The sequence below is a fragment of the Perognathus longimembris genome, chromosome 3 (genome assembly GCF_023159225.1).
Source record: "Perognathus longimembris pacificus isolate PPM17 chromosome 3, ASM2315922v1, whole genome shotgun sequence".
Classification (NCBI taxonomy): domain Eukaryota; kingdom Metazoa; phylum Chordata; class Mammalia; order Rodentia; family Heteromyidae; genus Perognathus; species Perognathus longimembris.
In genome coordinates, this window is record NC_063163.1 from 73,273,630 (window position 1) to 73,299,160 (window position 25,531).

General features: G+C 47.3%; 1 protein-coding gene across 1 annotated transcript; it reads left to right on the forward strand.

The window, feature by feature from the left end:
* The first annotated feature begins 715 nt into the window (after positions 1-715).
* Adgre3 (adhesion G protein-coupled receptor E3) lies at positions 716-24,670 on the forward strand. Its single transcript, XM_048340666.1, has 15 exons — positions 716-719; positions 2,692-2,811; positions 4,601-4,756; positions 8,945-8,982; positions 10,566-10,749; positions 12,632-12,751; positions 14,011-14,246; positions 15,604-15,771; positions 17,628-17,825; positions 19,734-19,969; positions 20,759-20,825; positions 21,151-21,242; positions 22,011-22,179; positions 23,287-23,400; positions 24,467-24,670. The coding sequence occupies exons 1-15, from the start codon at positions 716-718 to the stop codon at positions 24,473-24,475; spliced, it is 1,911 nt and encodes a 636-aa protein (XP_048196623.1). The 3' UTR covers positions 24,476-24,670.
* The last annotated feature ends 861 nt before the right edge of the window (positions 24,671-25,531 follow it).

A 25,531-nucleotide genomic window follows, 5' to 3' on the forward strand; every position in this document is an offset into this window, starting at 1 on the left:
AATCAAACCCAGGGCTTCATGTATACAAGGCAAGCACTCTTGCCACTAGGCCATATTCCCAGCCCCACCACTACCCCCCAGTACTGCTTTAAAAATATTTCCTCGCAATATTGATTGCATTGGCTGGAACATTGATGCTCAAAACTTTCAGGCGCCATGGAAGAAACCTGCCCCAAGCTGCCATATTGGAAGGAAGCTCAAACAACCCCAAGCCCTAGAAAGGAAAACCCCATGTTCTACCACTGTCTGGCTACAACCACGTAAAAGACACGAGCCAGGCTCTCCCCAAGGAGCCCTACCCAGGCCCCCCACTGGCAGAAACCAGGGCAGAGAACCGTTTTAAGCCAATTGGTTGCTGTGAGGAATTTTTTTCATAGCAACACACAACTGATGCATGGCCCTTGGAAGGGGGAGGGCAAGGTTCTGGAATCTTTCCCTGCTTGTCTCAAGTCCTTCTCTTGTGTTCCAGGCCTCTGCTTTCTGCTAAGCCTGCGTGGAGCTGTGACTCGACATTCCCACAGTGAGTATGCATTGCTGGGCAGGCGCGGGAAGGGGCCGCACAGAGCTTCCAGCTTGAGCAACTGTCCAGGGAGCAGTGGGCAGGCGTGCTTGTGTGTGTTGGAGTGATCTTTCTATTCAATTTGGATCTTTTTCATTTATCTTTTTGTTTGATGTTCATATGTTTTTGTTAGCCAGAACAGATTAATGTGGGTACATGGGTAAAATGTGGAGACAGAACAGTAGGTAAAACACAGCAATGCTAGAGTAGCTCAGTATAGAGCACTTGCCTAGCACGTGTGAGGCCCCAGGTTCAATCCCCAACACTGTAAAATAGACATACATACACGCACATGTACACACATGTGCACACACACAAAACCTCCTGAAGTAAATATTTACATGGGAAGAGAAAAACCAAAGGTAATAATTATCACTCCTGTCATAAGCAACTCAACAACTAATAAACAGTATCATTTCAAATTAGTGTGTGCGTGAGAGAGGGGACAGTTTATGTACAAATTCTCTTCTATTGTCTTTTATCCAATGTGTATTTGTTTCTGCACATTTAAAGTGTATTTGTTTTGTGTATACTGGTTCTGGGGCTTGAACTCGGAACCTGGGCACTGCCCCTGAGCTTTTTTGCCCAAGGCTGGCACTCTAACCACTTGAGCTACAGCTCCACTTAAAGCTTTTTGCTGGTGAGATAAGTCTCACAGACTTGCCTACCTGGGGTTGGCTTTGAACCTCAATCCTCAAATCTCAGCTGGTGTGAGCCACCAGCACTTAGCTTAAAATGTATTTTAACGGATACATCAAGAATTAAAAATATACATATTTAGCACGTGCACGATTACATTCAAAGCAGAATAAATGTTTCCATTTCCTCATTTATTGCCCCGGCACGAGGGGTTTTGTCAACAGAAGCCCGAGGGGGAGTGGACCTGAATGAGAGACAAACCAGACACAGGAAGGAGACCAAGACAGGATTCTGATCAAGGTCTCAGACTTTATTTTTTGCACGGCAGCTTATATAGTGATTAGTAAAGGGTAACTAATGTAAGCAGGGCCGTTAGGTTGCTAGGTTACTAAACTGCAAAATGTACATTACAAGAAGGTTATGGGTGGATGATTTTCAATGAAGGGTAGTATGTACTGCCAAGCAGGATATCAAGACTGACCAACCTGCATGGATGAGATATCACAGGAACCAAACATTCTTTTCAGTTAAGCCCTATAGATTTTTCATGTTACAATATGATAGCCATTTGGCTCCCCGCAATTTATCTTCTACAATAAACTGTTGGCTACCTTATGTGGGAAAGCTGAGCCACGCCCCTACCACTAAACCACACCCATTCCAACGAGCCACAGCTCTAGTACTTATAACTGACTCTTGTTACATAGTATGAACTTCCCCAAATTAATCCTCAACCCACTTACTAGTAAAACAATTTAGAACCTGAAAGCTGAGCACCTTTGCCCAGGGACCCCAGTCTAGTAGATAGAGGACCAGAATCAAATCCAGTCACTGTGTTGGGCAGGGGGTGTGGCTGGAGTGGAAGGGGTTGGTTCGAGTGGTGGGGTGTGGCTCAAGTGGTGGGGTGTGGCTCTAGCAATGGGGGCGTGGCTCACGGATTGTGGGCGTGACTCCAGTGGTGGGGCCTGGCTCGCGTATTGTGGGCATGGCTGGAATAGTAGGGCTTGGTGCAATTGATGGCATGGCTGGAGTGGGGGCGTGGCTGGAGTGGTCAAGCACCTACCAAGCAAGCAGTTCAAACTTTCCTATGCCCAAAAGGAGAGAAGCATTGTGGTAAAGTTAGTTTGTGGAAGGCTATCCCTAATCCTTTTTATTTTCCGTGCATGTAAATTAAGTTTCTTTGTAGTATGTCCAAACATGTATATAGCATGCTGGGACCAAATTAATCCACTCTATTATTCTTTCTCCTCTCTCTCTGTCTCTCTGTCTCTGTCTCTGTCTCTCTGTCTCTCTCTCCCCCACCCCCACCCCATCACAAGATCAAAGCAGTAGGGCCAGCTGACCATGCATCCTTGATATTGTGAGCCAAGAGAAACCCTTTTTTTCTCCTTAAGTTGATTTCCGCGAGCATTCTGCCCCGCAGCGGGAAGCGAGCATCGCACCCGCAGAGTCTGAAGCCCCGTGACTGACATGGCCTCTCTTTCCCCCCGCAGATGCTTGCTCCTGCCCCCAGCACGCCTCCTGTGTCAATGGAACCGCCTGTGCCTGCGACCTCGGGTACACTTCCAGCTCTGGGCAGGACGTGTTCACCTTCCCCTTGGAAACGTGTGACGGTAAAGGGCTCTCAAACACACAAGGAAAGGGGGGAGGCAAGGGCTCGCAAACACACAAGGAAAGGGGGGAGGCCTATGGGCTGTGGGAAAGAGAAATCGCAGAGAACAACGCTTAAAAAATAAAATCTACCTATGCAAGACTCACCAAGAAAGAAGGGCCAGATCCTTCTAGAATCTGGCATGCTCTCAGACTCCTTTCTCCTCTATCTTGTGAGGATGGTAATTCCAACTCCTTGTGGGGTCAGAGCATGAATAAAACACTGCTTCCTGAATGACAAGGCCTGGTGCAGGCAGTGCAGGGCCAGCCAAGCAAACTGAACAAGTGTATGGACCTGAGTTGAAGCCCAGAATCACACACACACACACACACACACACACACACACACACGCAAAGAAAAAGAAAAAGAAAGCGTGACTGTGCACTAAAATATGTCACTGCAAGGAAAAAGAAGTTCTTTATGGTGTCTTATACAATCAGAATGTTAGTTAGCCCTGAAGAAGAATGAAATCCTTACATGAGCAGCCAACTGGAGGGCATTGTGTTAAGTGAAGCAAGCCTAATGCACAAAGATAGGTATTTCATGCTCTTGTGTATATAGGAGAAACTAAAACAGAAAAATAAAGAGAAGTGAACATGAAAGGAGGAGACTCCTAGGAGAAAAACACAAAGGTGCATTGCCTATGTGCATGTGATCATATGAAATAATATTTATTGAAATTAACACCAGGAAATGGAAACAAGAGGTGTTTTTTTTTTTCTTCATTGCTGTTTTGCTTTATTTTCTTCTTGTTCATTTATCTGTCTCTGGGAGGGCAGGGGGAGGCACAGCAATGGAGGGACAAAGAGTGAACAAATGCAACAGTGGCACTCACTGGACACAATGCTGAAAATGAACTACACAACTTGTGGGTGGGGATGGGAGGGAGAGACTGGGAAAGAGAAAGGGAAGGGGTGACATTGTCCAAAAAGAAATGTACTCGTTCGCTGGCTTATGTAACTGTAACCCCTCTGTACATCACCTTTATAATAACAATTGTAAAATGGGGGAAAGAAAACAAAAGTCAACATGGAAAGGGAAGAATGCTAGAAAGGTAAGGTAAAATGCTAAGGTAAAACTGGGAGAAATATGGGAGAGCATTATCAACTCATGAGCATATATGGAGATATCACAGTAAACCTCATTCATTTGGCTAACAAATATTTTTTTTTAATTCAAAGGATAGCATAGTTGTACATGCCTGTAATCCTAGCTACTCAGGAGGCTGAGCTCTGAGGATCAACATTCAATACCAGCTGGGAGGGGCTGAGAATGTGGCTTAGCAGTACAGTGCTTGCTTTGCATGCATGAAGCCCTGGGTTCGATTCCTCAGCACCACATACACAGAAAAAGCTGGAAGTGGTGCTGTGGCTCAAGAGGTAAAGTGCTAGCCTTGAGCAAAAGAAGCTCAGGGACAGTGCTCAGGAACTAAATTCAAGCCCCAAGACTGACAAAACACACACACACACACACACACACACACACACACACACACACACAAACCACCACCACCACCACCACCACCAACAACAACAACAAAAACGCTGGTATAGAAAAGTCCATGAGTCTTTTCTCTCCAGTTAACCACCAAAATGCCAGAAGTAGAGCTATGGATCAAATGGTCAAGTGCCAGCCTTGAATGAAAAAAAATCTCAGGGCCGGAGTTCAAGCCCCAGGATCGGCACAAAAAAGAACAATGGGGTTTGAGTATTCCACTTGGTTATGGAGGAACGCTCTTGCTTGGGTTTCAGATGTTGACGAGTGTGCGCCTCCTATGAATGTGTCTTGTGGACCAAGCGCCCAGTGCCACAACCTCGCGGGATCCTTCGACTGCCGCTGCGTGGCCGGATTCCAACTGGCTTCTGGTGGCGTGCGGTTCAATCATTCCAAGGAAAACACTTGTCACAGTAAGAGAATTCAAGTCTTCTTGTTTCCTTTCCGCTTTCCTTCTTCACTGAGTCTGCCAGAATTCATGCTGATGCTGTAAAGGAAAAAAAAAAAAAAAAAAGAACCACAAATGGTAAATTTTTTTTAAAAACCTCTTGTTTCCATTTCTTGGAGTTCATTTTGATAAGCATCATTTTATATGATCATATGTACATAACTATTGAGCCCTTGTGATCCTCTCTTAGGAATATCCTTCTTTGTTCTCAATGTGTAAATGTTTAGAATGCTGTTTAATTAATCATGTCCAGGCATAATTATTTGTCTATTACTATCCATTGGGTTTACTTGTAGATTTATAGGCACATTCTAATTATTACAAATGAGGGAAACTATACAATCTGTTTCTTTGGGACTGGCTCACTTTGTTTAGTATAATTTTTTCCAAGTCTTTCCATTGCCTTACAAATAGGGCAGTGTCATTCTTTCTGATGGAAGCGTAGAATTCCATTGTTTATACATACCACATCTCTTTTTTTTTTTGAGCTGAGAGCCTTGTTGAGTTTATTCACCTCATCCTGTTACCATTAGAACATGATCCTTTGTCCACTCATATTTCCACATAGCCTTCCATTCCTAAGCATAAAAATAGACTATTTCTCTTTGAACCTTCTTTTCTTTCTTTCTTTCTTTCTTTTTTCTTTTTTAATCGGTCATGGAGCTTGAACTCCGGGCCTGGGCTCTGTCCCTGAGCTCTTCAGTTCAAGGCTAACACTCTACCATTTGAGCCACAGCACAACTCTCTGGTTTTCTAGTGTTTAATTGGAAATAAGAGTCTCATGAACTCAGATCGAGATCCTCAGTTCTCAGCCTCCTGAATAGCTAGGATTACAGGCGTGAGCCACCAGTGCCCAGCTCTTATTTTCTTCCTTTTTTTTTTATTGTCACGATAATGTACAGAGGGGTTACAGCTACATGCTTAACGTAGTGATGACATATACATTTCTTTTTATATTTATTTTTCCAGTCCTGGGACTTGGACTCAAGGCCTGAGCACTGCCCCTGGCTTCTTTTTGCTCAAGGCTAGCACTCTGCCACTTGAGCCACCGCGGCACTTCTGGCCATTTTCTATATATGTGGTACTGCGGAATCGAACCCAGAGCTTCATGTATACGAGGCAAGCACTTTACCAGTAGGCAACATTCTCAGCTTCCCCCCCCCTCACTTTTTTGTCTCCCTGTGAATTGGTACCTTGGGTCCTGCTTTCTTTGTCATGTCTCTTTGATTTTTATTTCTGTTTTTTGTTTGTTTGTTTGTTTGTTTTGGCCAGTCCTGGGCTTGGACTCAGGGCCTGAGCACTGTCCCTGGCTTCTTTGTGCTCAAGGCTAGCACTCTGCCACTTGAGCCACAGCGACACTTCTGGCCATTTTCTGTATATGTGGTGCTGGGGAATTGAACCCAGGGCCTCATGTATACGAGGCAAGCACTCTTGCCACTAGGCCATATCCCCAGCCCCTTGATTTTTATTTCTAACATCCACACATCAGGGAAAGTATGCACCTTTGTTCTCTATGTTCTAGGCTTGTCTTGCTCAACATTATTTGTTCAAGTCCTGTCCATTTCCTTGAAAATGCCATTATTTTATCACTCCTAATCACTGTGTAGAATTCCATTGTGTACAGGTACCACATTTTTTGATCCATTCCTCTGTAGTGGGGCATCTGGGTTGTTTCCATATCTTGGCTATTGTAAACTGTGCAGCGATAAATACGGGTGTGCAGGTGTCCTTGTGATATCCTGGATCCTGTTGTTCAGGATAGATGCCTAGAAGTGGTATGGCTGGGTCATAGGGTATGTCTATGCTAAGTTTTTTGATGAACCTCCATACTGTTCTCCAGAGTGGTTGTACTAGTTTACCACATCTACTTGATCCATTCATCTACTGAGGAGCATCTAGGTTGATTCCATGTCTTGGCTATGATAAATAATGCTGCAATGAACATGGTTGTGCTGGTGGCTTTGATGTGGCCTGGTTTGTGGTCATTTGGATAACTGGAACAGAGAGAGTAGCAGTTCAAATCCAGCAGAAGGCAGGTGGAGGTGGGAGCTGGATGACAAATGCACTCGGACTATAGCTAAGGCAGGGACAATGGCCTGGTGTGATGGTATTTGGTCATGCTCCCAAACTCGAGGACACCTCTGAGGCTGGCATTCTCTAATAAGGGATAACTGAGAGCCAGGCATCACTTGAGACATCTGTGCTTCCTGCTCTTCCATCAGCCTCTGCTCCTGCCATCTCAACGCCAGAAACAAAGCCATATCCATATCTTTGTGTACATCCATGGCCACCCTTGAAGCCCAGCCCACTTTTAGACTCACTTGTAAATTCTGGTGTATTTGGTTTTGTCTTTTTTTTTTTTTTTTTTTTTTTGGTATGTGCCAGTCCTGGGGCCTGAACTCCGGGCCTGGGTGTGCTAACCCTTAGCTTTTTTCACTCAAGACTCATGTTGTACCACTTGAGCCACACCTCCACTTCTGGTTCTTTGTTGGTTAACTTAAGTCTCATAGGCTTTTCTGTCTATGCTGGTTTTGAACCTGGAATCTCAGATCTCAGCCTTCTGAGTGGCTGAGATTACAAGTATGAGCCACCAGTGCTCCAGCATAGAGAGACTTTAAAGCTAAGCTCTAAGAAACTGGTTCCACTTTTTTTTTAAGTTATTATACTTTATACCAGATGCTGTGCACTACTGTAAGTACTAACCACTTAATATCTTTTTTTTTTTTTTTTTGCCAGTCCTGGGCTTGGACTCAGGCCTGAGCACTGTCCCTGGCTTCTTTTTGCTCAAGGGTAGCACTCTGCCACTTGAGCCACAGTGCCATTTCTGGCCGTTTTCTATATATGTGGTGCTCGGGAATCGAACCCAGGGCTTCATATATATGAGGCAAGCACTCTTGCCACTAGGCCATATTCCCAGCCCCCACTTAATATCTTATTTAAAGTACTCAGATAAAGAATTAGCATTTCTCAGACAATTAAAAAAAAACTGGGCTGGGGATATGGCCTAGTGGCAAGATAGCTTGCCTTGTATACATGAGGCCCTGGGTTTGATTCCCCAGCACCACATATACAGAAAACGGCCAGGAGTGGCGCTGTGGCTCAAGTGGCAGAGTGCTAGCCTTGAGCAAAAGGAAGCCAGGGACAGTGCTCAGGCCCTGAGTCCAAGGCCCAGGACTGGCCAAAAAAAAAAAAAAAAAAAACTAAGCCAGGCACCAATGGTTCACACCTGTAATCCTCACTACTCAGGAGGCTGAGATCTGAGGATTGCAGTTCAAAGCCAGCCCAAATAAGAAAGTCTGTGAGACTCCTATCTCAAATTAACTACCAATAATCTGGGTTCAAGTGGTGTCGCATTAACTCTGAGCACAAAGAGGCTCAGGGGCAGCACCCAGGCTCTGAGTTCAAGCCATAGGACAGGCATAAAAAGAAAAACAAAAACTAGCATGGTAGCAGTGGCTCAGATCTGTAATCTTAGCTATTCAGGAGGCTACAATCCAGAGGACTGCAGTGTGAAGCAAGTCCAAGAGACTCCATCCCCAACTAACTAGCAAAATAAAACTGATGGGGGGGCTTTGCTCAAGTGGTAGAACACCAGATGAGCAGGCATGAGGCCCTGGGTCCAATCCCAAATATCACACACACAGACACACACACACACACACACACATACACACACACACACAAATAAATTAAGGGGGCTGGGGATATGGCCTAGCGGCAAGAGTGCCTGCCTCGGATACACGAGGCCCTGGGTTCGATTCCCCAGCACCACATATACAGAAAACGGCCAGAAGTGGCGCTGTGGCTCAAGTGGCAGAGTGCTAGCCTTGAGCGGGAAGAAGCCAGGGACAGTGCTCAGGCCCTGAGTCCAAGGCCCAGGACTGGCCAAAAAAAAAAAAAACAAAAAACAAAAAAAAAAATAAATTAAGGCACATGTGCCACCCTAGGATAAATGAGGAGCTCAGGCTTTGAGCCCCTACCCCCAACAAAAAAGTGTCAGTGAAGGCAGAGTATAACTTATAATGAGGATAAATTATATAAATATGTAATTATATAAATGCAGAGTATAAATTCAGACTTTCCAGATGCAGAGTTTCCTAGCCAGCCACCCAGGCACCTGGATCCAACAATAACTGCTCTCCATGTCTTGCAGAAACCAACTCCTCAAAGGCAGTCCAGAACAACAAGCAGGTAAGTGGCACTCACTGGTCCCCGGAACCCAGCAGAGAGAGAGAGGACAGGGAACAGAACTGATGCAGCCCCACACTGGCAAGGAGAGGGATGGACAGATGGATGGAGGATGGATGGATGGATGGATGGGTGATGGATGGATGGGATAAGTGGAGAGAGAGAGATGATTAGTAGAATAACAAGTAGAAGGCTATGCAGAATGGATAGATAATATTGCATGTTATATGCATGGTGTAGTACCACCTGCCAATAATATTGTATTCTGCATTATTACATTCTACATACTATTATATAATGCATCAGGACATTATATACTACTCCCTTGATCCATATTATATCAGCCAAGTCTAGTGATGCACACCTGTAATCTCAGCACTAAGGAGGCTGAGGGAAAATCTGAGGTCAACTTGGGCAATCATCTGAAACCTTGCCCGATAAAAAATACATATGCATTACTTAATCAACATTATGTGATTATATGATAATACACTAGATCATATATCCTTACATGGCTAACATTCTTATAGCAAAACTCCATATGTCACAATTTGCACAGTTACATCACATATAAAACTTTTCTACTAATAAAATTATTTATGACTTAGCACACACATACACATCTATCACCAAATATCATTGTGTGTATATACAGGTACATACACATATATAAAAATATTAGCTACAAATGTGACTATGAGATTGGACACACAGATTATTCACAAAATTGTACAAAATTCTTTGGCTCTAAACCTCCCTCTCACTGCTAGCCATAACTCCATCATTCTCTTAATCAATGCAGAAATAAACCTCAAAATTAGCTTAATCCAAAAATACTAATGCAAAGTAACAGGCCCATTTAAATTCAATACGTTCGTTGTTGTTGTTTTTTTTGTTTTCATTTTACAATTTGTAATCATCAATCACCATTATCATGTAGCCTGGCATATGCCTCTAATCCTAGCAACATGGGAGACTGACAATGGGAGGACCCAAATTCGAGGCCAGCCAGGGCAGAAACGGTCACCTACCCCTTTTTTCACCCCATAGATGGGTGCAGTAGCCTAAACCTGACATCCCAAACTACCCAGGAGGTAGCGATTGGGAGGACGGTGAGACCAGAGTAGTGTTTCTGAAAAGTGTGTGAGACTTCAGCTAAATGGAAGGAAGTTGGACCCAGTGATTCATGCCTGTAATCCCAGCCAGGAGACGAAGCCTCAAAGGAGGTGTTCTACCACCTGAGCCACATCTCCAGCCCCTCTTTATTTTATTTTATTTTATTTACTTCAGTTGTTTTTCAAGTAGGATCTTGAATTTTTGCCCCAGACCAACCTCAAACCCCAGTCCTCTTACCCAGGCCTCCTGCGCAGCTGGGAGGTCAGATGTGAACTGCCACACCACACCCAGCTTGTTTGTTGAGATGGGGAGAACCTGAAAGGGGGTGTCTCCCAAACTTTTTGCCTGGGGCTGGGCTCAAATCAATCCATCCAGTCTCCACCTCCCAAACAGCTGGGGTTAAAGGCACGTGCTGCCACACCTGGCCACAATTGCTTGTCAAAATAAATGTTCTTTATGTCTTCAAAAAGCTGCGGGAAATTGTCAGCAGGTCTGAGTCACTTCTCACCAATCAGACTCTGTGGAGAAGAGAAGACAAACGAGAAATCGCCTTCATGGCCTCATCGCTGCTCCAAGATGTAGAATCAAAGGTTCTGGAAGCGGCCTTGAAAACTCCAGGGCAAAAAATCCAGAAAGTCTTCAACAGGACAGTGGGTAAGTAAAGATGATAAACATGGGATCCCTGTTAAACAATTGGAAAACAGTAAACAGAGGCAGCGCATGGATGTAAAAAGGCAGACAATGCAGACTGAGAGGGGCCAGAGGAGGCGGTGGGGCAGAGACTGAACAGGAGATGGGGGGATTCTTAGGGGGAGAAGAAGGGGTCCCACCCACTTTTTGTTTACACTGACCTCATGAATTCTGCTTCCTGAGGAGCTAGGATTGCATATTGAATGGGGGGAGAAGAAGAAATAGCAGTAGAAATAATAACCTTTGTGACATATACAGAGGAGATAGAATAAGTACTTTAATGCACCCAACTTGACAACTTCCAATTCCTAGAAAGCCCCCATCTTGTCTGTTTTTGTTGCTTGTGGCACTGAGGGTAGAACCCGGGCCTTTCACGTGCTGGGCAAGTTCTCCCTGCCACAAAGCGACACCCCCGCCCTCTGCTTTTGTTTAATTTTTTATTTTTTACTTCACCGTACTTGCTTGCACTTGCTAGGGTAGTGCTTTATCATTGAAGCCACACGCACCTACTTCTGAGCCTCGCTCCCAGCACCTGAGTCACGCCCCTAACCCTTAGGCAACGCCCCTGCGGGTGAGCCACGCCCCTAACACCTGAGCTACAGACCACGGGTATCACGCCCCCTGTTAGAAACACACCTGATGCTGCGCCACGCCCCTTTGCCTAAGCCACACCCCTAGTGCCTAAGTCGCACCCTCACTTTTGGAGCCACACCCCTACTATTAAGTCACACTCGTCTGCAGCTTCATTTTTTTTTTTCTTTTTTAATTGACGATGTGGTTTCCCATTATGGGGACATCCCCTCAATCGAGTCTTCGTTAAACCGTTAAATATCCAGGTAATTCCACAGTGCTTCACCATTATCACCTACCTGTATTATCTTGTCCTTCCATCTGCCCCTCTTTGTCCATAATTTCTCTGGAGAATAAATTCGAGTAAATGGAGTTGTTGCTACCAAAGTGATAGTCCAGACCCAGGCACAATGGCGCCTACCTGTCATCCCAAAACTTAGGAAACTGAAGCAGGAGGATTGTGATCTCCAGGTCAACCTGAGTTGCATTAGCTGTTTCAAACAAATCAACCAGTTATGGTGTCACATGCCTGTAAGATCAGGTGGAGACTGGGAGATTGCAAGATCGAGGCCAGGCTGGGCCAGGGTACAGAAACCCTAGCTCATAAACATGAACCGAAATGGCTTGAGGGGACCCAGTTCAAGTGGTAGAGCATTTGCTTTGCATTTGAGATGCCCTGTTACATTCCCAAGACTGTGAAGAAGAAAAAAGAACAGTTACAGTCTCGCTCAAGTTCTAAACGCCATTTCCTGCTTGTGTAAAACAATGGCCCTTCCTTAAGCCTTAGGAGGCCATTGGGAGACACCATACATAGCTCACTGCTTGAACCGTCACAGACTCCCTGTAACATGAGCCTCTGGTGTTCCCCACAGCAACAATTCATTGTGGGGAAGGGCAGGCAGCCAGGTCCTGAGCCTTGAACTCTGGGCCTGGGCACTGTCCCTAAGCCCCTTTTGCTCAAAGCTAGCATTCTCCCACTTGAGCTATAGCAACACTTCAGGCTATTAATATTATTTTTTTATCTGATTTACTGGAGATAAGAGTCTCAGACTTTCCTGTCCTGGCTGGCTTGGAACCTCTGTCCTCAGATCTCACCCTCCTGAGTAGCAGCTAGGAGTACAGGTGTGAGCCACCTGCACCGGCTCAGCAGTGCAAACTCATAGTTATTGAATGCTTTGCAATTCATGTTTACTGCACAGTGAAAATATGTCAACTGGACACGACTCAACTCCCTTTCAAAGCTTCTTGTAATATTGACTGCCGCCTTCCTTCCCAGCTGCTGCAACCCAGGTGGTTGGGGACAAATGCTCTGAAGAAAGAAAGGTGTTCACCTTAAACATCCAAATGAACTCCATGCAGATCCACTGCGATGATGTCATCGAGGAAAATGCACAAGGTTGGTGTCACTGTGACCACAAGCTCCAGAGATACCCTGGGGAAATGCACCCCACGGGCCCCTGCCTGGTGGCTTGGTGACCCTCAGACTGTGTGTCTTTTCCTTTAATAATAACAATAAATGTGTATCTCAAAAACAGAAGAAGAAAGAAGAGGAAGAGAAAGAGAAGCCTCTACCAGGCACTGGTGGCTCACACCCTGTAACCCTAGCTACTCAGAGGCTGATATCTGACGATCCCAGTTCAAAGCCAGCCTGGGGAGCTGGGCATGTGGCTTAGTGGTAGAATGCTTGCCTAGCATGCATGAAGCCCTAGGTTCGATTTCTCAGGACCACATAAACAGAAAAAGCCAGAAGTGGTGCTGTACTCTCAAGTGGTAGAGTGCTAGCCTTGAGCAAAAAGAAGCCAGGGACAGTGCTCAGGCCCTGAGTTAAAACCCCAGGACAGGCAAGAGAAAAAAAAAGCCAGCCTGGGCAAGAAAGTCCATGAGACTCTTATCTCCAATTAACCACCAGAAGATGAAAAATGGCGCTGTGGCTCAAAGTGGTAGAGCACTAGCCTTGAGTGAAAGAGCTCAGGGACAGCACCCAGGCCACAAGTTCAAACCCCACAACCAACAAAAACATAAAATAATAATAATAGGTATCTAGACTGGGAGCGACTCCATTATAAAGGCGTGTGTTTGTAGTGGGTGGAGCTGCCACTGCATCTTACTACAGGTCGAGAAGGGATCCCCTGAACTTTTCTTGGCAGGCTGGTCTCAAACCACAAATTCCCATTCTCAATAGCGGTGTTTATTTTTGTGGTTCTGGGGATGGTACCAAAGGCTCCAGGAATGCTAAACACGAACAAACTCTCCAGCTTTGGAGCCAGGCCGCCTACTGCCTAGCCACGCCCCTACCGCTGAGCCACGCCCCCTTATTAACTAAGCCACGTCCCCACTGCCTTACCTCATACTGTGGGCCATGCCCTACCTCTGAGCCACGCCCATTATTAACTAAGCCACGCCAGGCCACTGAGCCACGCCCCTGCCTATTAGCCACACCCTACTCTTTAGCTACTCCCTCACCACAGAGCCACACCTCCTGCTGCTGAACCACACCCCTACCAGAAAGCCACGCCCCCACCACCAAACCACGCCTCACCCTTAAGCCATGCCCCTGGGGCGGAGCAACGCCCCTCCCCCCACCCCACCCCCGCCAGAGCCCCGCCCCCAGGCCCTCCAAATGCTCTGCGAAGAGATCGGATTTTGTTTCTTCAGGTCCCAGCGCCATTGCCTTTATCGCCTATTCTTCTCTGGGACACATCCTCAATGAAACTTTCCTTGAAGAGAGAGAGATGATCCAGCCTAGTTCCCTGGACTTCCGAGAGACGACAGAGGCGGAGGAGCCAGTGCGCCTGAACTCCCAGATAGTGAGTGCCACCTTCGGATCCAGCTCCGGCAGCGGGAGCCCCTACCTCCCCGGCTTCGTCACCCTTACCCTGCAGCACGTGAAGGTAGGTGCCGGCGGCCAGGAGCTCCGGCAGAGCCGTGGAAGCACGGGAGACAGGTGACTCGCAGGCTGTCTCTTGAGCCAAGGGCTCCCCACCCGTGGTGTGGGGGGCAATGCGGGAGCCGAAACCAAGGGGATTTCAATGCAGCCTCTGAGATGTGGCCGATGTGAGTCCATATTGGGAAGACTTAAATCCTGCCCCGGTACCCAACGCGGGGGGGAGGGGGAAGGGGGAGAGGGGGAGGGGGAGGAGAGAATGGGGGGACTGCCAGGACAACCTGCAGGTACTACATGAAAACAGTGTCACCTTTGCATAGAACCCACACAGCCCTACTTTAAAGAGGGGGCCGGAGAGGGGCTCAAGCGGAAGTGGGCGTGGTTCTGTGGGGGGAATGGGCGTGATTTGCCAGCATGGGGCGTGGCTCGCCTGGTGGTGGTGGTGGTGGGCCTGGCTCAAACCAGTAGAGCACCTGCTAAACAAGAGCAAGACCCTAGCGGGGCGCCGGTGGCTCATGCCTGTAATCCCAGCTACTCACGAAGCTGAGATCTGAGGATCGTGGTTCAAAGCCAGCCCCAACAGGAAAGTCTGTGAGACTCTTATCAAGTAACCACCAGAAAACTGCAAGTGGTGCTTGCTGTGGCTCAAGTGGTAGAGCGCTAGCCTTGAGCAGAAGAGCCCAGGGATAGCGCCCAGGCCCTGAGTTTAAGCCACACAACCAAAAAAAAAAAAAAAAGAACAAGACCCTGAGTTTAAACCCCAATACCACCACAGAAACTAAATCATCTCTAGATAAAATACTTGATGTCATGTCAATCCAAATCATTGCTCTACTGCATAAATTAGGGGAGAATGACAATAAAAGAAGTCTGTACATTATCAACACATATGAAGACTTTATGTATGGATATGGCTATGCTAGTTACCCTGATTTGATCCTTACACAACGTATGCATATGGGGGAAAAGCACAATATATTCCATAGCCATGTATAATTACTTTGTTACATTTTGTGTGTGTGCTGGTGCTAGGACTTGAACTCAGGCCTGGGCACTGTCTTTGAGCTTTTTCAAACAAGGCTAGTGCTCTTCTGTTGAGTCACAGCTCCACTCCAGGATTTCTTGGTGATTCAGTGGAAATGAGAGTCTCAAGGACATTTCTGCCTGGGCAGGCTTCGAACCCTGACCCTCGGATCTCAGCTTCCTGAATCACTGGGATTACAGGTGTGAGCTGTCCTTCATTGTGACACTTCCGTTCCACTCAGGAGAAGATACACATGTGACTCCTGAGCCACATGTTCTTGGTCAGACATGGCGAGGACTGTGGTCTGAGGAGATGGGCCACACTTCCTTTCTGTTTTCAGAAGAACCCTCGCAGCACCAGGACCCTCTGTGTGTACTGGGAAGCCACCAGTGTGGGCGGCCACTGGGCCACAGACGGTTGCTTCCTGGTCAGCGTGAACCAAAGCCACACTGTGTGCAATTCCACTCACTTGTCCAGCTTCGCTGTCCTCATGGCCTTGACCAACCTGGTATGGAGCAAGCACTTAATGCCTCCCCCTAATGCAGTTGGACCTCAGTACCCTTGAGATACTGGTTCTGCTCGGAGACCAAAAGCTGAGGATGCTCAATTAAAAATGACATCATAAGAGCACATAGCCCAAGGCACACCCCCCTTCTAGACTTCTCTGTTATCTCAACATGACTGAGGACATCTGATTAAGATGGAAATGGGGAAAATTCTGGGTTGTGTTGTCCTACTCAGGGAATCATGGCAAGGGAAAATTTGCCATGTACTCAGTTAAGACCCCAATTTTTGCACGTGTGCCGAGCCTGGGGCTTGAACTCCATGCCTGGGCTCTGTCCTTCAGTGGTTTCACTTCAGGCTGGTGCTCTACTGTGGGCGAATAACTTCTCTGACCAGTGGAAAACTTAGCCTCAGCACAGTTACTCTGATACCTCATTAGCACACTAATAGGCCTTGGGGAAAAATCTCCATTAAGGGTCTCCTGTGTTTGATGGCCAAAGGAAGCCACCTTTGCCATGAGATTTCCCCCCACCCCCAACCTTACAGAGCCTCCCTGGGGAGACTTGCTTGACCAGCTGCCTTTAGCTAAAGCTTTTCACTGTAGATAGGGAAGTCTTTTCACAGTAAATAGAGAAGTCATGGTCAAAGAGGAAATAGTAGCTAGGTGATAATTATAGTTCTGCCTTGACTAGGTTATAATCCCTTGTTTTGATATCAACAATCTTTGTAGTAACCACCTTTTGTAATAGGAAAATTTTTGTATTTCCTCCTTCACAGTAGTAACATCCTCAACTTTTGTATTTGAAATGGATATCATGCTGTATTAATTTTTACCCTTGAAGTTGTGAAATTGATTTCTAACCCTATATAAACCCTGGCCCTTCTGAAATAAAATGTGCATTGGTCCACTCACCTCTGCATCCCCCGTGTCCTGACTATGGTTGCAGTTACCCAGGTCCAACACTCTACCACTTAAGCCACTCCAGCTTTAGAGCCTCATGGACTTTTCCACCCCAGCTGGTTGTGAACCATGATCCTCAGATCTTAGCCTCCTGAGTAGTTGGGATTACAGGCGTGAGCCACTGGCACCAGGCTTTTTGGAGAGTTTTTATAATGCTGTTTCATTGGTTTGATTCCTGGTTTTGGAGACAGGATCACACTATGTGGCCTAGGCTGTCCTCAACTTGCAGTCCTCCTGCCTGAAACTCTGGAGTGCTGGAACTGTAGGAATGCACACCCTCATGTCCAGCTATGAAAATACATTTAGGTCAAAACAAGCCTCATGCCAAAGTGCTAGAGCTGGGTGGTTCGCACATTCTGTCGCTCTTTGTGCCCACACATTGAAGGGCATCAGAATTGTCCACACTGGAGGCATGTCGTCAGAATAAGCATGTTTGCGTATATTAAATGTCAGATATGTACTATGTATGTTATTTGGCATGTGTTAAGCACTTGTCAATCTCATATATTCACTAGACCTTCAGCATTTGCACATTGTGTGTCCTTTACATATATTAAGTATGTGTTGTCTGTGTTACATCTGTCATTTGCATGTCACCTAGCTTCTGCTTGCACATTTTGTGTTGGAACACAAAATACATATGTTAAGTATGCCATTTGCATATGCTAAAATGTATAGCACTTGAATATCTTCACTGTGTGTCACTTGCACGTGTTCACATGCTCTTTGCATGTGTTAAGTGTGAGTCATTTGCATCCAAGAGGGAAAGGTTTTAGCCCTGTACATTTCTCACTTCTTCCTGAGAGTTTCCTGCCTGGCTTTGGGCAGTCTCAGTGGGGAGGGAGGTGGGACCAGAACCTCATAGCAGTGACCATGTTCTCTCCTCTGCCCCCTCCTAGGACGCCGACCCCGCCCTGGCCCTCATCACCCAAGTGGGGCTCAGCCTCTCTCTGCTCTGCCTCCTCCTGGCCGCCCTCACCTTCCTCCTGTGCAGGGCCATCCGGAACACCAGCACCTCCCTGCACCTGCAGCTCTGCATCTGCCTCTTCCTGGCCCACCTCCTCTTCCTCACTGCCATCAATCACACCCAACCCAAGGTACCCACGCTGCCCCTCAGGCCCTCAGCCCTGCCCAAGGCACGCGGAGCCAGGCTGCCACCTTGGGCTCGCAACAAAGTGGCCTGATAGCTTAGCAAGGAGATCTTACAACAAGACAGATTTCCAATTTGAGCAGGGGGATTTGTTTTGGGGATACTAGAGATGGAACTCAGGGCTGCATGCTTGCTAGGCAGGGGCTCTCTACCTCTTAAGCCATGCCTCCAGCACTTTTGCTCTGGTTTTTTTTTTTTTTTGCCAGTCCTGGGCCTTGAACTCAGGGTCTGAGCACTGTCCCTGGCTTCTTTTTGCTCAAGGCTAGCACTCTGCCACTTGAGCCACAGCGCCACTTCTGGCCATTTTCTATATATGTGGTGCTGAGGAATGGAACCCAGGACTTCCTGTATATGAGGCAAGCACTCTTGCCACTAGGTCATATTCCCAGCCCTGCTCTGATTATTATTAAGATAGTCCTTACTCCCGGGTTGTCCTGGACCTCGATCTACCTATTTGCACATGTAGCTGGGATGACAGATACATACCCAATTATGGATCAAAGTGGAGTCCAGTGAACTTTTATCTCAGCCAGTCTCAAACTGTGATCCTCCTGATCTCAGCCTCATGGGTAACTAGGTTTATAAGTGGTTGCCACCACACCAAATGTTTTTGTTGCTGTTACTGGAGACAGTGTGTTACTCTGTAGCCCTGGCTCACGTCCATCTTACCATCCTACTTCATTTTCCCCAGTGCTGGAATTGCAGGCAACCACTGCACCTCACCCGAGGGGAAGACAGACCAATTTTTGTACAATTATGTCCTGGAACACTATGCAGCTTCAAAAAGAAGGGACACCTGCCATTGTGGTCACATACCGAGTCCCTGAGATGCTACATCTTCAGTGTCCCCACCACAAAATGGCTAGACATTTTGCGGCCCAGCAGGGGGAGACAGAGAGCGTCTGTCTTTCTTTTCCAAACTACTGCAGGGGGGAGGGAGCTAATTAAGCTCAAAACAATCCTTAGGTCCCAGCCTGAGGTCAAAGACATTTTTATGTAATTTTTTTTTTGCCAGTCCTGGGGCTTGGACTCAGGGCCTGAGCACGGTCCCCGAGCTTCTTTTGCTCAAGGCCAGCACTCTACCACTTGAGCCATAGCACCACTTCCGGCTTTTTCTGTATGTGTGGTGCTGAGGAATCAAACCCAGGGCTTCATGCATGCTAGGCAAGCACTCTACCGCTAAGCCACATTCCCCACCCCTTTGATGTATTTTTTAAGTTCTGCTTTAAGTTTAAATGGTTTTAATAATAATAGTAATAATAATAGATGAGCCACCATTTATTGTTAGGTATTGGGTGGGGAGTGGCAGGGGGAGGAGGGTTGTTGATGTGTGTGTGTGTGTGTGTGTGTGTGTGTGTGTGTGAGTGAGTGTACGCGCCCTAGGACTTGAACTCTGAGCCTTGAGCACTGTCCCTAGGCTTTACTACTCAAGGCTGCCGCTCTACCACTTGAGCCACTGGTGCCCAGCGCGTTACAAATAGTTTCATGTGCTGGTGGCTCTCACCTGTAACCCTAGCTACACAGGAGGCTAAGCTTTGAGGATCGTGGTTCAAAGCCAGCCCGGGAAGAAAAGTCCATGAGACTCTTATCTCCAATAAACTACTCAGAAAAACCCAGAAGTGGCGCTTTGGCTCAAGCGGTAGAGCTCTGGCCTTGAGCACAGAGAGGCTCAGTGTCCAGGTCCTGAGTTCAAGTCCTACAACTGACAACAACAACAAAAAAGTTTCATAATAGCCACTGTGATCACCGTGGGTCAGGTGCTCTGCATCCAACCAAAATCAAACAGGAAGACCCTGGGTCCTCAATCTACCTAGACAGCCTCGCTTCTGCTCCTACCCCTCCCCCTCCTCTGCAGGTGCTCTGCGCCATCATCGCCGGGGCCCTGCACTACCTCTACCTGGCGGCCTTCACCTGGATGCTGCTGGAGGGCCTGCACCTGCTCCTCACCGCCCGCAACCTGACGGTGCTCAATTACTCAGGCATACACAAGTTCATGAAGTGGCTCATGTATCCGGTGGGCTACGGGGTCCCCACCCTCATCGTGGCTCTCTCAGCAGTGGCCAGGCCTCACCTGTATGGATCGCCTGATCGGTGAGCCGGCCAGTTACCATGTGCACAGTGTTTCCCAGACAAGCTCCAGTCATGTTCACCTGTGTCCCACAGACACTGGTGAAGATGGTAGCGAGGATTCACAAGGTGAGCCCAGGCGTGCCAGTGGGTCATGCCTGTAATTTCAGCTGATGGAGGTTCGAAGCCAAGCCAAGCAAGAAAGTCCATGAGCCTCTTATAACAGATGAACCACCCCAAAGCTAAGAAGAATACCTGGGCCCTGAGTTCAAGCCCCAGTACCAGCACAAGAAAGAAAAAAAATGAAATCAGAAGATTCTTTAAGGAGAGATTTTGACCATTGATTCTTAACTGTATCTCTAAAATGACCCAGAACATGGAGGCTTCCAGGCTCAATTCCCACCGGTACAATAAGAATCACAATTGTTTCCATAGTCCCAGCCTGGAGATCTTGTGCTGGCAGAAAGGTTAATGTAACACCAACCCACATGTTCCTAGCCCGGCACACCATCCTGACTTGTGAAGAGGATTAGAAAAGTTGTCAGATAGGAAAAGGTGTAATTTACTGTTTCTGCTCTGTTTTTTTTTTGTTTTTGTTTTTGTTTTTGTTTTTGTTTTTGCCAGTCCTGGGCAGTGGACTCAGGCCCTGAGCACTCAAGGCTAACACTTGAGCCACAGTGCCACTTCTGGCTGTTTTCTATATATGTGGTGCTGAGGAATCGAACCCAGGGCTTCCTGCATATGAAGCAAGCACTCTACCACTAGGCCATATTCCAAGCCCCTTTCTGTGTCTTTTCCTTCCATTCTTTCCAGCTGCTGGCTCCAGCTAGACCAGGGGTTCATCTGGGGTTTCCTTGGCCCAGTCTGTGTCATCATCTCTGTGAGTATGTCAACCCCAGTTTGTTCACCAGAAATGCTGGGCATGAAACAACACAAGAGAGCCACGCATGGTGGCGCATGCCTGTAATCCCAGCACTCTAGAGGCTGAGGCTGATCGCAAATTTGAGGTCAGCCTGCACTACAGAGTAAGACCCTGTCTCAAGAGAAGATAGTTCAAGAAATATACATGTTCTCAGTTATAGAGCTTGATTTTGTTCCCATCTTCTACTAATCCAATCCCAGGTGCATAGAGGTAGACTTGTGTGCAATGGAAAACATACATTGTTATTATTACTTCTTTTTATTTTTCCATGTTCTTCCCGCAGGTGAATTTGGTATTTTTTGTCTTAGTCCTTTGGATTTTGAAAAGGAAACTTTCTTCTCTCAACAGTGAAGTGTCAACCATCCACAACACAAGGTAGGATGCAACAGGTGGTTCTTTCCGCCCCACCCTCCTCTCCACTCTCCTACATGGCCCACATCTGGGCTCCATCCTCTGCCAGTCAGTAGACCTGGCTACCTTGAGTGGAAGTTGAGCCTTCTACACTTTCTCAAATCCCATTGGCTGCCCTTGGTCACGTGATGGCATCCAGCTGCAAAGGAAGCTGGGAAATGTAGTGTCTTGGGATGTTACCGTTGATGGGTGAAACTATTCTAAAAGGGAAGAGGAGAAAGAAGAAAACTGGCAGTTTCTGCCTCACAGTTCTGTTTTGTCGTTGTTGTTCTTGTTGTTTGCAAGTGCCAGAGTTTTAAATCAGGGCCTCACTCTTAATTGAATTGCATGCTCGTGGAAGGCATTCTACCCCTTGAGCCATGCCTCCAGCTCAGCTTTTTGCTGGTTAATTGTAGATAACAGTCTCACAGACTTTCCTGCAGGGACTGAATTCAAATCACAATTCTCAGATCTCAGCCTCCTGAGTAACGCCTAGCAGATTATCTTTTTTGTTGTTTTTGTTTTGTTTTGCCAGTCCTGGGACTTGAACTCAGGACCTAGGCACTGTCCATGGCTGCCTTTTTGCTCAAGGCTAGCACTCTACCACTTGAGCCACAGCACCACTTCCAGCTTTTTCTGTTTATGTGATGCTGAGAAATCGAACCCAGGGCTTCATGCATGCACTCTACCACTGAGCCAAATTCCCAGCCCAGATGATCACTTTTTGAACACCACTCTTCTGACTGCTCACAGGATACTGACACTCAAAGCAACAGCTCAGGTGTTCATCCTGGGCTGCTCTTGGTGCCTGGGCGTCCTGCAAGTGGGAGCGGCTGCCCAGGTCATGGCCTACCTGTTCACCATCATCAACACCCTGCAGGGTGTCTTCATCTTCCTCGTCTACTGCCTGCTCAGCCAACAGGTAAACATTTTCCCCTTCCTGTGTTCATGTAAACTTTGAAAACAAAACAATGGGGGTCAGACGCTGTGGCACACACCTGTAATCCCAGCCCTCAGGAGGCTGAGACAGGAGACCAGCCTGGGCTGCATAGTAAGACCCTGTCATTCATGCATTACAGGACTGATTATCTCAGGAAGCTGTTAAACAAGAAGGACAGTTGGCAACATGTGGCTTATACTTGTAACCCTAGCCACTCAGTAGACGGAGATCCAGAGGATCACAGTTCAAAGCCAGCTCGGGCAGAAAATAAGACTCCATTTCCAAATAACCAGCAAAAAGCCTGGCAGGAGGCATAGCTCAAGTAATAAAGCACCAGCTGAGCAAGAAAGCCAAGTGAGCATGAGGCCTTGACTCCAAAACCCACACCAAAACAAGAAAGAGACAAGAAAGACAGTATTGATTATAAGATGCACTAATGTTTAATAGTTCTGGGGAAGTAGGTAATTGATTTATCAAAGATATTACAGGCTCAGGCCTGTAATCCTAACAACTCAGGAGGCTGCGATCTGAGGATCAAGGTTCAAAGCCAGACTGGGAAGGAAAGTCTGTGAGACTTTTTTGTTGGTGGTGATGGTCATGGGGCTTAAACTCTAGGCCTGGGCACTGTCCCTGAGCTCTTCAGCTCAAGGCTAGCACTCTACCACTTGAGCCACAGTGCCACTTCTGGTTCGCTAGTGGCTCATGCACCTTCCTGGCTCAGTTGGCTTTGAACCCTGATCCTCAGATCTCAGCCTCCTGAGTAGCTAGGATGACTGGTATGAGCCACCAGCACCCAAGCATTAGTATTTTATTTTTGTTTGTTTTTGTTTTTGTGCTGGTACTAGAACTTGAACTCAGGACCTTGCACTCTTGCTTGGCTTTTTCCCTCAGGTCTGGTGTTCTGCCACTTAAGCCACAGCTTCACTTCTAGCTTTTTGGTGATTTAGTTGGAGATAAAGAGTCTCATGGACTTTCAAACCCAAGTTGGCTTTGAACCTCGATCCCCTGGACCTCAGCCTCCTGAGTAAATGAGGGTGACAGGCGTGAGCCACCGGTGTTGCTCATCCCCTGTTGTCTTTGATGTTCCAGGTCCGGAAACAATACCAGAAGTGGTTTACAGACATCACAAAACCAAAATCAGCATCTGAGGCATATGCACTTTCCAGCAAGTCTGGTCCTGACACAAGACCCAGTACTGCTGAGGCAAGAAAACCTGGGACTGGGCTGGGAATATGGCCTAGTGGCAAGAGTGCTTGCCTTGTATACATGAAGCCCTGGGTTCGATTCCCTAGCACCACATATATAGAAAATGGCCAGAAGTGGTGCTGCGGCTCAAGTGGCAGAGTGCTAGCCTTGAGCAAAAAGAAGCCAGGGACAGTGCTCAGACCCTGAGTCCAAGGCCCAGGACTGGCCAAAAAAAAAAAAAAAAAAAGAAAAAGAAAACCTGGGACTGATTGTACAGTTTCACCAGCACCCCATGATCTAAACCATAGCTCCCCACCCTCCTCTCCAATAAAGGGGAGACACTTCTCCTTTTGATCTTTTTGAAGTACTTGGGGATTAAACCCAAGACCTTACCCGCGCAAGGCAATTGCTCTACACTCTAACCTAATTGGTAGTTGGTATGGGGTTTTGAACTCAGGGCCCAGGGGCTGTCCCTTACCTTTTTCTCAGTCCAGGCTGGTGCTCTACCATTTGAGCCACAGCTCCACTTCCAGCTTTTTTGGTGCTTAATTGGAGATAAAAAGTCTCACAGATGGGGCTGGGGATATGGCCTAGTGGTAAGAGAGCTTGCCTCCCATACATGAAGCCCTAGGTTCGATTCCCCAGCACCACGTATACAGAAAATGGCCAGAAGTGGCGCTGTGGCTCAAGTGGCAGAGTGCTAGCCTTTAGCAAAAAGAAGCCAGAGACAGTGCTCAGGCTCTGAGTCCAAGGCCCAGGACTGGCAAAAAAAAAAGGGGGTGGGGGTGGGGATATGGCCTAGTGGCAAGAGAGCTTGCCTCATATACATGAGGCCCTGGGTTCGATTCCCCAACACCACATATACAGAAAATGGCCAGAAGTGGCGCTGTGGCTCAAGTGGCGAACCCAACACCACATATACAGAAAATGGCCAGAAGTGGCGCTGTGGCTCAAGTGGCAGAGTGCTAGCCTTGAGCAAAAAGAAGCCTCCTGAGTAGCTGGGGTTACAGGCCTGAGTCACCAGCACCCGGCTTCCGCCATGAATCTTACTATCTTTTTTGGAATGTTTGTTTCTTTTTTTCAGACCAAGTGAAGAGGAAACATTAAATTGAGAACATTCCACCACTCCATTTAGAAATCCACACCCACAAATCCTGTTGGCAGCTTGCGGAGTGGAACTGAGGATGGAGGCTCGTGGCACATTTGATGGTGGGAAGAAAGCCTGAACCTTTGCTTCCTGCAGCATTTGCTGCACATGATAAGCTCTCAGTAAATGTGTGTTGGGTTGAATTCTCTGTTATTGCACGTCCATGGCCACCCCAACTGTGATGCACATGACCCCCCCCCCCTGTACTTTTTATTGTGTGTGTATGCCTGTCCTGGGGCTTAAACTCTGGGCCTGGGTGCTGTCCCTGAGCTTCTTATTCCTCAAGGCTGGCACTCTACCCCTTGAGCCACAGCACCACGTCCAGCTTTTTTGCTGGTTTGTTGGAGCTAAGAGTCCCCTGGACTTTGGAGATAAGAGTCTCTCTGACCGTCCTACCCCAGCTGGCTTTGAACCACAGTCCTCAGATCTCAGCTTCCTGAGGAGCTGGGAGGACAGGCATGAGCCACCATACCTGGCTGTCTGACTCAAAGCTTTCATCATCATTGTCCCTCCAAACAGAATTTCCATGTTTTTCGGATCTGGAATAGCAGTGTGCCTCGTTGAGGTCGGGGTTGGTTTAAACCAGGAATTCTCCACTTCGGGTGCCCCCCCCTCCCCAGGGACACGGGGAGGGGACCGGACACCTGTTTGCTTGTCACGGAGATGCCAAAGCACCTCATGGACAGAAACAGGAAGAGCTTCTCACCCTCTCAGGAAGTACACGGCTCCCCTCCCTAGCAGAGAATCCACCACCACCACCCCCAATGCAGGTGGGGCTCACCTTGAGAACCTCTGGTCTGGAGTTGGAGGCGTGGCTCAGGTGATAGAGCACCAGCCTTGAGCAGAAAAGCTCAGGGCCAGGGTCAAGCCTCAAGCCTTACGGCTGACAAAAATAACTAATAATGATAAGTGAAAACCGTGCACTGAAATGACATTTTAGAAACCACTAGTATTTTAGGAAGGCCACACAGAAAACAGAGTGATTTATTACATCATCGAAGA

Bases quoted from the DNA above. Each gene is read 5' to 3' on its own strand.
- Adgre3 (XM_048340666.1), top strand. The intron at 2,812-4,600 runs GTAAAGGGCTCT...CTTGGGTTTCAG, and splicing joins CCCCTTGGAAACGTGTGACG to ATGTTGACGAGTGTGCGCCT. The intron at 20,826-21,150 runs GTGAGTATGTCA...TTCTTCCCGCAG, and splicing joins CAGTCTGTGTCATCATCTCT to GTGAATTTGGTATTTTTTGT.